This window comes from Staurois parvus, unplaced genomic scaffold (assembly GCF_062004578.1).
Source record: "Staurois parvus isolate SC_StPar_1 unplaced genomic scaffold, SC_StPar_1.0 ptg000006l, whole genome shotgun sequence".
Classification (NCBI taxonomy): Eukaryota; Metazoa; Chordata; class Amphibia; order Anura; family Ranidae; genus Staurois; species Staurois parvus.
Genome location: NW_028317802.1, coordinates 19,426,760 through 19,440,000, shown reverse-complemented (window position 1 = coordinate 19,440,000; position 13,241 = coordinate 19,426,760). Strand labels below are relative to the sequence as shown.

At 44.9% G+C, this 13,241-nt stretch overlaps 1 protein-coding gene across 1 annotated transcript in view; it reads right to left on the bottom strand.

Moving 5' to 3' along the window:
* Nucleotides 1–13,241, bottom strand: part of HMMR (hyaluronan mediated motility receptor) — a 62,946-nt gene that overhangs the window by 47,695 nt on the left and 2,010 nt on the right. Inside the window, exons 2-3 of the mRNA XM_089663651.1 lie at nucleotides 8,538–8,636; nucleotides 1,717–1,805 (exon numbers count right to left, since the gene is read on the bottom strand). Coding sequence (XP_089519777.1) covers nucleotides 1,717–1,805; nucleotides 8,538–8,636 — 188 coding nt within the window. The remainder of the gene's footprint in view (nucleotides 1–1,716; nucleotides 1,806–8,537; nucleotides 8,637–13,241) is intronic.

Below are 13,241 nucleotides of genomic sequence, written 5' to 3'. Positions count from 1 at the left end.
ATGAGAAAAGGTATTTAGCAGTTTACATTTACTAAAATAATTGCATTTCCATGTTCTGTGACCAGATACTTAATCCAGGACCATATATTCACTGTAACACTTTAAGCTACTGAAATACACTGCTCAAAAAAAATTAAAAAGGAACACTTTAAAACACATCAGATCTCAATGGGGAAAAAAATCTCATGCTGGATATCTATACTGATATCTGGCTGGATAATGTGTTTGGAACGCAAGGATGCCCCATATTTGATGGAAATGAAAAATTAACCTACAGAAGACTGAACTCAAAAGCCCCCCCCCCCACCATAAATCAAAGTGAAAAAATGATGCAGCAGACTAATCCATTTTGTTGAAATTTCATTGCAGCAACCCAGAATGGTACTCAGTAGTTTGTATGGCCCCCACGTGCTTTTATGCATGTCTGACAACATTGAGGCATGCTCCTAATGAGACACCGGATGGTGTTCTGGGGTATTTCCTGCCAGATCTGGACCAGGGCACCACTGAGCTCCTGGGACAGTGTGAGGTGCAACCTGACGGCGTCGGATGGACCCAAACATGATATCCCAGAGGTGTTCTATTGGATTTAGGTAGGTCAGGCGAGCATGGGGGCCATTCAATGGTATCAATTCAGTCATCCTCCAGGAACTGCCTGCATACTCTTACCACGAGGCCGGGCATTGTCGTGCACCAGGAGGAACCCAGGACCCTCTGCACCCGCGTAGGGTCTAAAAACGGGTCCAAGGATTTCATCCTGATACCCAATGGCAGTCAGGGTGCCATTGTCTAGCTTGTGGAGGTCTGTGCGTCCCTGTCACATGTGCTCAGGGTGAACCTGCTCTCATCTGTGATGAACACAGGGCGCCAGTGGTGGACCTGCCAGTTCTGGTGTTTAATAGCAAAATGCCAATCAAGCTCTATGGTGCCAAGCAGTGAGCACAGGGCCCACTAGAGAAGGTCGGGCCCTCAGGCCACCCTTATGAAGTTGGTTTCTGATTGTTTGATCAGAGACACACTAGTTGGAGGTCATTTTGTAGGGCTCTGGCAGTGCTCATCCTGTTCCTCCTTGCACAAAGAGCAGATACTGCTCCTGCTGATGGATTAAGGACCGTTTACGGCCCTGACCAGTTCTCCTAGAGTAACTGCCTGTCACCTGGAATCTCCTCCATGCTTGTGACACTGTGTTGGGAGACACAGCAAACCTTCTGGCAATGGCACGTATTGATGTGCCATCCTGGAGGAGTTGGACCAACTGTGCAACCTCTGTAGGGTACAAGTATCGCCTCAAGCTACCAGTAGCGACATTGACCCTTCCCAAATGCAAAACTAGTGAAAAATAGTCAGAAAAGATAAAAGTAGGGAAAAAAAAGTCACTGGCCTCCACCTGTAAAATCATTCCTGTTTTACGGGTCATCTCATTGTTGCCCATCTAGCTGAAACTGATTAACAACCCCCTCTGCTACTTAACTGACCAGATCGATGATGGATGATGGAGGATGGAGGATGGAGGATGAGGAGGAGGAAGTGTTCCTTTAATTTTTTAGATCAGTGTATATCCTACAACACAGTCAGTAGCCAAAATGCAGCCGTGGTCTTCAAGTTATTTGTAGCAAAGTTGGTTGCATACTTGGCATCTTTACAGTGATCATTTAAAAAAGCCTTATTAGATTGCAAATCTTTGCAAGAAAAATATGAAAGATTAAAAATAGTTACTGTAGATCCAAGAGAAACATGTTTGCGTAGACGGACAGGAGAAGTTGGTTCATCTCTATCAGTCTCAGTCTGACCTTCACCATTGGAATCTAGACAAAAAAAAAAAATAAAACTTCTGGTAAACAATTAAACCTAACACCAAAACAGATCTTTTATATATGACAGGCAGTGAGCCTGCTTACGATGTGATAATAAGTAGGATCCAGCACACTTGAAAATTAAATTTGCCAGTAAAATCCTTTTGTGGAGTACAATACAGGACACAGAATTCTCCATGTGTAGTATGATGCCCAGTTTCTTCGCCTCTTCCAATCAGAGCATGCTTTGCATTCATTCAGAAAAATGCAAAGCATTCTCTGAAGGACGCTCATGCGGAGTGGCAAGCCACCTGTATTCAGAGTGCAGCAGAGGAAACTGCTCAGCTCAGGACCCATAGCAAGGAGAGCTCACTGAAATAGCAGTGTCTACTTCAGTGATTTAAAGCTTCCACAGGCATCGGACATAGTTGCATTGATCTAAGCTAGTAAACTATGTATAAAATTATCTGTACCTGGATTTCCGCTATAAAGTCAAACACAGCAAAACAATAACAGGCCCAAAACAAGGAAACCAGGTTCTCAATCCAAAGAGTGGCTCAAAAGCGCCTTACAGCTGAAGGCCAGAACAAGCACCTGATAACATTTCAAACATGTAAAACAGAAATAGGTAGCAGCCCTTCCAAAACAGAGAACCAGATGCCTGGTGCTGAAAATCCCAAGAGATACTGACTGAATGAGTGCAATATTTTCAACAAGGGAAAAAAAAAAAAAAAAAAGGAAGGAGTCCTCTCTTTTCAAGGTACAAGACATAGTAATAACTTGCCTAATGCACCTAGAAATGGTGGAACAAAAACATTCAGGACACCCTTTGCAAGAACCTGCATTCAAGACAAACTTTGAATATGAGATCCGGATGAAAGCAGTGGCTGAGAGATAACTTGTGCTGTGTGTGCTACACCTAAACAACGTAGCAAGATCTCTTTGGGGTGCTTAGAAGCAAGGCAAAGAACTTAGGACAATATTGTGTCAGGCTTGCCTCTTGTAGCCTCCCATTAAAGGTGTATACAACAGCGTGACAATGTGCTTGGGCAATCAAGTAGTAGCATATTGGAAGTCCCATTCTACTCCACTCAGGAAGCTTCCAATGTTTGATGACACCACTATCACATTTATTAGAGCCAGCACTAAACACTGTCATGCAGGAAGCAATAATGAAGGCAGATGCAGGTACTTCGGTCAGCTGTGTGTAATGTCCCATTTAAAGCCCAACTCCAGGCAAAACTCAAATTTAATAGTACACATTAATCACTTCCCTTTCTCCAGGGTGGGTTCTGTAACAACTTGTCCTGGCAGGGAACAAGATCTAGTCTTCAATACCCACCTCTTTGCTCATGAAAAGGCAGTTATTTGCCTGTTAACTATTTCCAGGAATCTTCCAGGACAGCTCCACATGAGAGATGGGCTCCTCCCAGGAAACACGCGATCCACTACCTTTTCTTATAAATAGCCTCTCCCCCTAGGGGACCCTCAGTACAGAAATATGACCGAAGGCCTAGGATAAAGCATAAAAGATAACAGTAGAAATTATATATGAACAGTCCATTGAATGATGGAACACCAGCATATAACTACACAGTAATCGGTAGGGAGCTACGCTGTCCTGGAAGATTCCTGGAAATACAGTTAACAGGTAAATAACTGCATTTTCCCTAGTCATCTTTCAGGACAGCTCCACATGAGAGGATTGAATAGGAATATGTACATTAGGGCGGGCCTGTCACTTGCAGGACCTTCCTGCCAAACGCCTGCTCTTTGCTGCCAATCAGGTCCAACTGGTAGTGCCTGGCGAAGGTGCTGAAGCTGGACCACGTTGCAGCCTTGCAGATCTGTCCGGGGGAGGCGCCAGCTCTCTACCCACATAGCTGGTCGAGTGCGCTTTCAAGCCAGGTGGAGGCGCTAGTGACGCAGTTTTGTATCCTTCTGAGATGGCTTCTCTTATCCATTTTGCAATGGTGCTTTTAGAGGCATTGTATCCTTTCCTTGGACCTTGGAACAGAATGAGGAGACTGGATGAGCATCTCCTTGCTTTAGTGCTCTCGATGTACGCAATTAGGCATCTTCTTACATCAATTATGTTGTAGTCTCTTTCTTTGATGTTGCCTGAGCTCCCACAAAAAGGATGGTCTATTGATGCCATGAATGCACCAGACGGCAGGAGTTCCTTCGCCACGTAGATCGCCTCCATGTGGAATTTTTTGGGTTTTATGAATTTGTTCACCTTTTTTAGGTTGAGTATCATCCTGGATTTTCCTGACGTCTTCCTTCTTAAAAAGAAATGAGTAGAATCCTCTTCCCATCTCTTCCTCCTCCAGCTGACAGATCATGTTCTGTTGGAGCATCTCTTAAAGGAGGTTTACCAGTGCGTCCGCCTTTCCCTTGTCCCTTGGCAGTGGGGTCGTGAAGAACCTCGAGGGGGGGTGTTGTGAAAATTCTATCCTGTAAATATTTAGAATCATGTCTAAGATGAATGTGTTCTGGGTAGTATGCAGCTATTGCGTATGGAAGTGTCCCAGTCTTCCTCCCACCTGGCTCCAGCAGTCACTTGGACTGAGTTTTTGCCTTTTCCTGGTTGGGGTTGAAGAGGAAGCCACTCTTCTCTCTCCCTTTCTTGGAGCCCCAGCCCCTCCTCTGCCCCAGAAACCTGGCCTCTCGTTGTATACTGCCTGTTAGGCCGAAAAGGTCCTGTTTGCTTGCTGGCTTTCCTTTTGTCGGCCGACCTCTCTAGGACAGAGTTAGCTATGGCCCAAAGAGGCCGCAGAGCCTGGATTTTTAGGCAACGTTCCCCTGCCAGGATTTTAACCAGATAGCTCTTCGGGCTGAATTTATGAGCGCAGACGATCTTGCTGTATACCTGATGGTCTCCGCCGATGTGTCTGCGATGAAAGCCACTGCTTTTTCCAAGACTGGTAGTGATTTCAGGATCTCCTCCGCTGGCGTGCCTTATTCAAGGTGAGAGCGGAGCTGCACTAGCCATACATCTAGGGTTCTGGAAATGCAGGTTGTTGCTATTGCTGGTTTAAAGTTTCCTGCAGATGCTTCCCATGCTCTTTTGAGGAATGTGTCCATCTTGCGGTCCATTGGGTCCTTTAGGGAACCTCCGTCTTCAAAGGATAAATCCGTGGATTTCGAGATCCTCCAAAAGGGGGGCATCTGGTTTCAGGCAGGATTCCCACACGGACGAATCTTCTTCTTTTAACGGAAATCGCCTTTTAAGGTTTTTAGGAAAGAAAGCCTTCCTTTCCGGCTCTTCCCATTCCCTTTTATGGTAGGCCATAAGGTGGAACGGACCGGGAACGTGCAGCCACTTCTCTTTTGTAGCCCCGCATATAGCTGATCATGCAGAGAGTGAGATCCAGTTGTTCCTCTTCCAGAGTATCATAGATTACCTTCAAGAGGCCTTCCGTATCTTCTACTGGAAAAAGGAACGTTTGCGATCTGTGATCCTGGTCTTCTGTCTCGCCTTCCTCCGAATCGGAAGGTCCTCTCCTCCGAATCGGAAGGTCCTCTCCTCCGAATCGGAAGGTCCTCTCCTCGAACAGCGATGGCGACCTGATCTTGCTTCCTTTTCTTTTCCGGTGGGAAAATGCCTGAAGTGCCAGGTTGAGGCTTGTCCAGGGCTGGTTCCTGCCTCTGCTCCCTAAAACTTTGAAAGGTTTTATCTCCTGCATCATGTTTTGTAGAAAATCTTTGAAGAGGGATCCAGACTCTCTTAAATCAGCTTATTAATACACTCTTGGCACAGCTGTTTTCGCCAAGCACTAGCTAGCTTCTTCTTGTAGGTAGCGCATTTTTTCTTGGTCTCACAAAGAGTTTCTCTTCCCCCTCTATCCTCCTCCTGTGGGCCCATCTTGCTGCTGGCCTCCCCCAGCTCCGACAGATCTGCCTCCATTCTGGCCGCAGCCCACCCTCGGTGCGGCTGTTTTTGCAGGGTTGGTGGGGCTCCGCCCCCTCCCTTGGGTCCAGGCACACCAACCTCCCTCTCACGGCCGCTAGTGGATGGAGCTGCTGTGGCATGGGGCAAATTTGCAGTCCGCCGACCATATCCAAAATGGCGGCAGTCCACTTCCTGTTTCTCCAGCACCGGAAGTGACGTTGCGGTCCCGGTGCCCGAAAATGACGTGGCCACGGCCCGCACCTCCTCGTTCCCATGCTGCGGAGATGTCAGGAAGAAGGTAGGCTTTGCCGCACAAGGTAGTGGCCCTTCCAAGCAGGTCGGCGGAGCAGGCTGTACCCCCTGGAGAGCCCTGCTGGATGGTCCGAGGGGTCTGTCTCCCCATACCAAAAGAGGGTGTGTTTAGGGAAAAAGCTGGCTGAAGCCACCCCACAAGGCCCCTGCCTTGCTGAGAAGAGGAAGAAGGGGGGGCCCCAGCCAGGGGGTCTCTGTAAATTGCCAGACGGCCAGGAAAATAAAAAAACAAAAAAAAAAACAAAAAGGGTGTAGCGTTGTTCCTACCCGGAGGAAACACAAATACTGAGGGTCCCCTAGGGAGAGAGGCTATTTATAAAGGAAAGGAAGTGGATCGGGTGTTTCCTGGGAGGAGCCTCTCTCTCATGTGGAGCTGTCCTGGAAGATGACTAGGGAAATCTTGTTCCCTGTGCCCAGAAAGGTTGTTTTGGTCTCTTAGTATGTTCTTGGGGACTGATCCCCTTGCCACCCCCCTATTAGTTCTGCTACCTTCTGAAGCCTCTGCATTGGACCCTTGTCACAGGAATGTGCACCTCCACCAAAAGATGTGTCCATATCACATAGAAAGTGATGTGGACTAATGGAAGAGGGACCTGCCAGATGTAAACAAAAAAGGAAAAGAGGCTTGGGACCTGAATGTCACCTCAACGTGCAGGCAGCTTCAAGTAAGTAAACAGGGCATTGTTTTGTTTTTTTTAGCTGTCAACTATAGGGGGGTGGGGGGGGTGTTTTTTCTTTGCCTAAAGTTGGTCTTTGATATTTACATACACAACTTTCATTGGTTACTTAATAGCTTGCCAGGGTTCAGCTTTAACAAGCATTTTTTGAAAGGCAAAAATATTTTAGGTTAAGGATAGAACACAGGATAAGTCAATTATTTTAGGACAGCATTATTGTGCCTTTAAAGTGATACTAAACACACAGTTTAAAATAATTACATTGCAAACATCCACATACAGAAAGAGAAAGGCCAATGCAAATTAAAGTGGTAGTAATGCCACGTTTTTCATTTTTACCTACAGGGAAGCTTTATAATAAGGCTTACCTGTAGATAAAATGAGAATCTTCAAAAACGTCCACCGTTTAGGAGATATTCTAAGGAGCAGCAGCTGGTGACAGCACTGACACGAGTTCTAAAGGAACAATATGCCCATGCAGTTCCTTCAGAGTGGTGTGCCGAGGCCGAGACTCCTGTGCGCATGCACGTCATCAACGACTCGGTCATTCAAGCAGCCGTAGCCGCAAACACGGAAGGAAGACCAGGTGAAGATGCAAGCCTCTGCAGCGGTAACAGCGTGGCACTGGAGGGCTTCATTCTAAGGCAAGTCTTTCATAATGTGCTAGCATGCGATGCACACTAGCACATTATGATATTACCTTGCAGCAAGAAACTTTTAACTAGTTTACACAAAAAATAAACCACACCAACACCCCTTTTCCTAATCAATGTACAGTTGTCACATGACCCCACTTTCCCAGTCTGTCTGCGGGGAAACCGTAGCTTCTGGCTGCTGGTCATGTAAAGAAAAAAAAAAAAAAAAAGGAAGAAGGAATACAGTGTAAACATAGATAATCATCAATAAACTGTGTTAAATCATCATACAAATACATATTTGAAATCAAATTTTTATTATTTACATGGTGTGGGTGTCACACCTCCAGCCTGTGTCTTAGAATAACATGGAAGTGAAGCTTCCATCAATCAAGATGTAATATTCCACCCCATTGTGTTTAGCTGGTTAGTGGGCATAGAAAAGGAGGTTGATTGGCAACCCTCATACACAATTCCCCAGGATTGTTCTGCCCGCTGTCTATTGGAGATGACAAGGTCCTCATGTTCTGTAATTAAATTGAACTTTAGACAGTGACCAGTGCCTTTTCCATTTGTACAATGCTTGGAGGGTTTGATCACTATTATGGCAATTACTATTGTTGGTTTGGCAGTTATGTCATTTGTTTAAACTTATTATAATGGCGGGCTTTTGACATCAGGGGATGGGGCTGGGCCTGAACTGTCTGCACTGACTGGTGGCTTGTCTGTTAAACATGTGTTGAGTTGCACTGCACTTCGTCACTTGCCTGACAAAAGATCCCTGTATGGCTCCAAAACGTTGTCTTATACACATACATGTGACCACGAGAATAAAGCTTTGGATCCTTCTTGAGGAATCCTCGGTGTGCTGGTGACATTTCTGCACAGGGAGTGGATTATTATTTATCAAAGTGTATACACCCACATATGTGACTCTATAGTTACAAGGGCTGCTGAGATGCGATAGGGAGGAAATGGTCAGCAGAAAAATACACTGAAAACTGAGCATGCACAATAGCTGCCAACACTGCTCTGCAAAATCACCAACTGCATTGGGGTCATGATCAAAGGAGGGCGACAGACGCAAGATCAAGCAGGCTTTTTGTAGAATACAGAAAACAAATCCCACAGTGAATGAGTATGAACAGCATGCAATGCAGCATTTTTTGATAGTTCTTTATGATGTGGGTTTAGTGACACTTTAAGAACACAACATATTACACACCTTTCTTTGCTCTAAACCTCTGAGACTTCTCAAAGGACACAGGTCCTTTAAGGCCATCCATGACCTTTACATCATAAGATCCTGGAGCAGGAGCACAACCTGTAAAAAAACAAAAAAACAAAAACAAAAAATAATTATGAGGAGTCCTGAATTGTAGGCATTCTGCCTCTGGTGCCAGGGTCAAATACCTGTTCCCTCCACCTCATACAAAGGAGGACTGTTTCCACTTTGAGGCAGAACTAAAGTCTTGCAATACTCATCAGTTTCAACAGTCTGACGTTCACAAGGTCCCATCTTGATTGGCTGATGCAGGGAGACATCACGCATGCACAGGAGTTCAGTCATCCCAGCACACAGGCACTGCACTGGAATTCTACAGAAGATTGCAAGCAGGCAACTTTATGTTATTGTAGAAGAGACATTGCAAGTCTCTTCTGCAATAGAGTATTCTTACCCCCAGTTTTTTTTTATTATTATTATTTTTGGGTTTAGTTCCACTTTAAAGTGCATCTCTGGGCAAAGCTTTTTTTTAGTTTAGTGCATAATGTGGGGAAGAGTTAGGCCCTTTGTTAAGTTTTTATTTGTTTCTGAATCCCCATTGATTATTTTCGCCCTCTGTACTGGTAACCATAGTCACCCTGAAAGAAAGTCAGGGGAGTCCAAAATGTTAGATTTGTCCCCTGAACCAAAGATAAAGGGAAATCATGTAGTTGGGAAGCCTGTCCTGGGGACAAATAGGGAATACCCATCACTTGGGAGATTTTATCCCATTTCCTGTTATACCTCTAGGACGAACGAAGGGACATTTCCACATTCTGTGCCCCATTGCGGATTTCCCTTCACATCTTGTCCCATAGCCAAACAGGAAGTGAGAGGAAGTCCCTGCAAACTAACCAGTTTATAGACTGCGCTATAAACAAAAGACGGCTACAGCACAGTCTTCCAGTTCGGAGAGGGTGTCTATAGAGGTCCTCTCAGAACCACGCCTTCCATTTGCCCTCTGGGGCACGCATCCGGCATGCTCTGTGATTGCTGTGTCCTTCAGACAGAGCAGATTACATATTGTGGTAAAGGGCCAATCACTGCTGATCACATTGTAAATAGATTTGCCGGTAATCAGCAGTCCTTGCCTCACGCTGTCACAGATTAATAAAAGGAGAGTTGGTAACCGGCAATTGTGACAGGGGATGTTTACATGGATAATCAAGGCATGGATCATTAGTGCCCATCAGTGACGCCTACCAGTGCCGCCTTGTGAAGGGAGTGACTTTTGAGGGTGGGGGGGGACCTCTGTGTCAGCTCATGTTTCCCTCATTATGTTTAATTCACCCTATGCCTGTTAAGGGGTACAGGGTGTGAATGTCCTAGTATTGTGTATTGTCCTTTGTTCTCGGCCATGTAGCTGTCCCATTGTCCTTTGCCATGTGCTGTAGCCCTTCCCACTGATGGGGCGGGCTGATGATGTGTTTCCTGTAGCCCTTCACACTGATGGGGCGGGCTGATGTGTTTCCTGTTCCTAGTTGTGTTTCCCCACCCTGTGTATATAACTTGTTGTTTGTGTAAAAATAAAGGAGTTGACTTCCTGTTTAAGAAGAGTCGGGTGCTGTCTATTTCCTGAGGGACACTGGCAGACAATATCACTGCGTTAAATGATTCAACAGCATTGTCAGCTGGCAAAGACATACAGGTAAGCCGGAGCTTTGTAGGTCACTCTACAGCATAGAAAAGCTTAGAAAAGAAAGTATTTAGTAGAACAGTCTGCAGAGTATAAATGCAATGGTGAAGGAACATTTAACAGGTATTGTTGTAAAGCCTTTCCTTTCACTTTAAAGGAATATAAAAAGGCAATTATTTTTTAATTAAAATAAATAAATGTTGTTATGCTAACCTACTCTGTGCAAGGATATTGCACAGAGTTTTCACTTACCTCCTCTTTGGTGGTCCCCCACTAATGATGCCCACCCCTTTTTCCACTGGGTGCCCACATAGCAAACTGTGCGCTGTGGGGGCACCCATATAGCATGCTTCCGATCCGGGCTGTGTGCATCCATACACACAGTGCCAGTAAGCTCCACCCCCTCCTCAGAGGAGTATGACTAACCCCAGCAGGATCCTATGGCTCCTGTTGCTGCCAGTGTTTCCTATAAGACCAGGAATAGAAAAGGGCAGTGCTGCAGCTGGGGACAGTGCTGGATTAGTGAGAGGATTCAGATAAGTTTTTAGGGTAGGGTAGGTTTACAGAATGCATTAACCATTTGACCTCCAGGTGATTTTACCCCTTTCATGACCAGGCCATTTTGTTACTGTTTGGCACTGCATTAATTTAACTGGCAATTGCTCGGCAAATAGATCTTTCTTTTGGTAATATTAGATCATCACTGGGATTTTTTTTCATATTAAAAAAAAGGTAACATATAAAAACAAATTCTTTGTGAATTTAAAGGAAAAGTTTTTAGGGTGGAACATGTAACATGTTCCCAATGCTGCAGCCACTGCCCGACTCCCCCCTCCCTGTGACACCATTACAGGGAGAAGTGTTACTGTACAAGTTGTCACTGTTTGAAATCAGCATGGCCGTCTGGGGCTCTGCCCACATGGCTACGTCATTCATTCACAGAGTTCTGCGAATGAACTACAAGTCTTTGCAGCTGTTGACTTCATGGATTCATCCTGTCAGTATATCTGCTTGCCCGTACATCCCGTATGATCGAGCAGATATACTGACAGGTCTGCAGGAGACCTACATGGCATCAGTGATCTGCTGATTGCTGGTGCAATGCTTTACAGGCCCCTGCAACTAAAATAATAAAAATGCATTTTTTTTTCTTCCCCCTAAGTAAAAAAAAATAAATGTGCATTTATTATTTTTTGTCAAATTGTGAACTTATTTAACCACTTCCTGCCCACATGACGTCATATGACGTTCTGAACTTTGCGTGGGGATATCTGGATGATGCTTGCAGCTACAAGCATTATGAACCAGAACCTCCCTGCAACTCCCTATTTTTTTGGCATAGGCCAGAATGAGGTCAACAGTGCCCGCAGTCTCCAGGTCACAGATCCACTCTGAAGCATTTGCCATGCCATCTGGTAGGGGGTGGTGTGGCCATCTATTCATAGTTTTTACAGCCATGCCTCTCCTCCACCCCCCCTAGATGACTGCTGATATGCGTCATCACAAAGCCATTGCAATACTCAAGACCCAAATGGCATCCCCTGGTGACAATAGAAGATGATTGCACAGGACCCAGTGTGCCACAAAGAACAATACTGGCTCATCAGGTGTGGGAATATGATTTTTATAGCACAAGCTAGCTATACAGGTAAGGGAGAGGTGGCTTTAGCCTAGAACTACAAGGTAAAACTTGTAAATGGTTAGCACTTCTTCCTTGCAGCACTAGGGTCGCTGGTTTGAATCCCAACCACGGCACCACCTGCCTGGAGCTTGCATGTTCTCCCTGTGCCTGCGTGGGTTCCCTCTGGGTACTCCGGTTTCCTCAGACACTCCAAAGACATGCTGGTAGGTTAATTGGCTTCTGTCTAAATTGGCCCTAGTATGTGTGTGTAAGAATGATAGTTAGGGGCCATAGACTGTACACCCCTTGAGGGTTAGGGACTGATGTGACTGTACAATATATATGCAAAGCGCTGCATAAATTGACAGCGCTATAAATACCTACTAGTACCTGTAAGAGTCCTTTCACAGAGGCATTCCGTTCTTTTCATCAGTTCTGCCACGTTTTTTCCCAAGAAAAATCAGATCCGTGCACAACAGTTTTCATCCTTTTTTTACATCCTTTACCAAAGTCCGTTTACAGCCATTCGTTTTTTTGTTTTTCACAGAAGAAAAATAGGGTTTTCTTCCATTCAAAAAAAGTATGTTAACGGATGTGGACATTAATGGATGTAAACGGATAATCATCAGATAGTCCATAGAAACACATGGTTGTACGTTTTTTATCTATAAACGGACAGATGAAAACAGACATACGGAACACCCGTGTGAAGGAGCCATAATAAAGTAAGGCAGGGTTATAAAACCCATCAAGTTTTTTTTTTTCCATCTGTGTCCCATTGAGGAATTTTTTCTTTGCTTCCTGCACCCTAGACCAAAACAGGAAGTGAGAGGAAATCTCTCCAATGGGAAGGAAAACAGATCCCTGCTTGTCACCAGAACTAGCATCCCCATTGGAAGATTTCTATTCCTGTTCTGGTGACAACCCAAAATGTGAGATCTATTTTCCCGTCCCACTGTGTGATAACCGTAAACAAGATAAAAAGAGAGGGTGGATCTCCCTAACAGGGACACAGAAGGCAATACATACCTGACAGGGGGTCTAAACTAAAAAAAACACACACATACACAAGTTGTTGCACTTTATCCACTTGCCTAGCGGGCACTTATACCCCCTTCTTTACCAGGCCAATTTTCAGCTTTCAGCGCTGTCACACTTTGACAATTGTGCGGTGATGCAAGATTGTAGCCATATGAAATTTTTATCATTTTATTCTCACAAATAGCGCTTTCTTTTGGTGGTATTTAATCGCCGCTGGGCGCTTTACTTTTTGAGCTATAAACAAAAAAAATTTGAAAAAAAAAAGTTTCTTTGTTTCTATTATAACATTTTTCAAACAGGTAATTTTTCTCCTTCACTGATGTGCGTTGATGAGGCGGCACTGATGGGCAGCACTAATGAGGTGGCA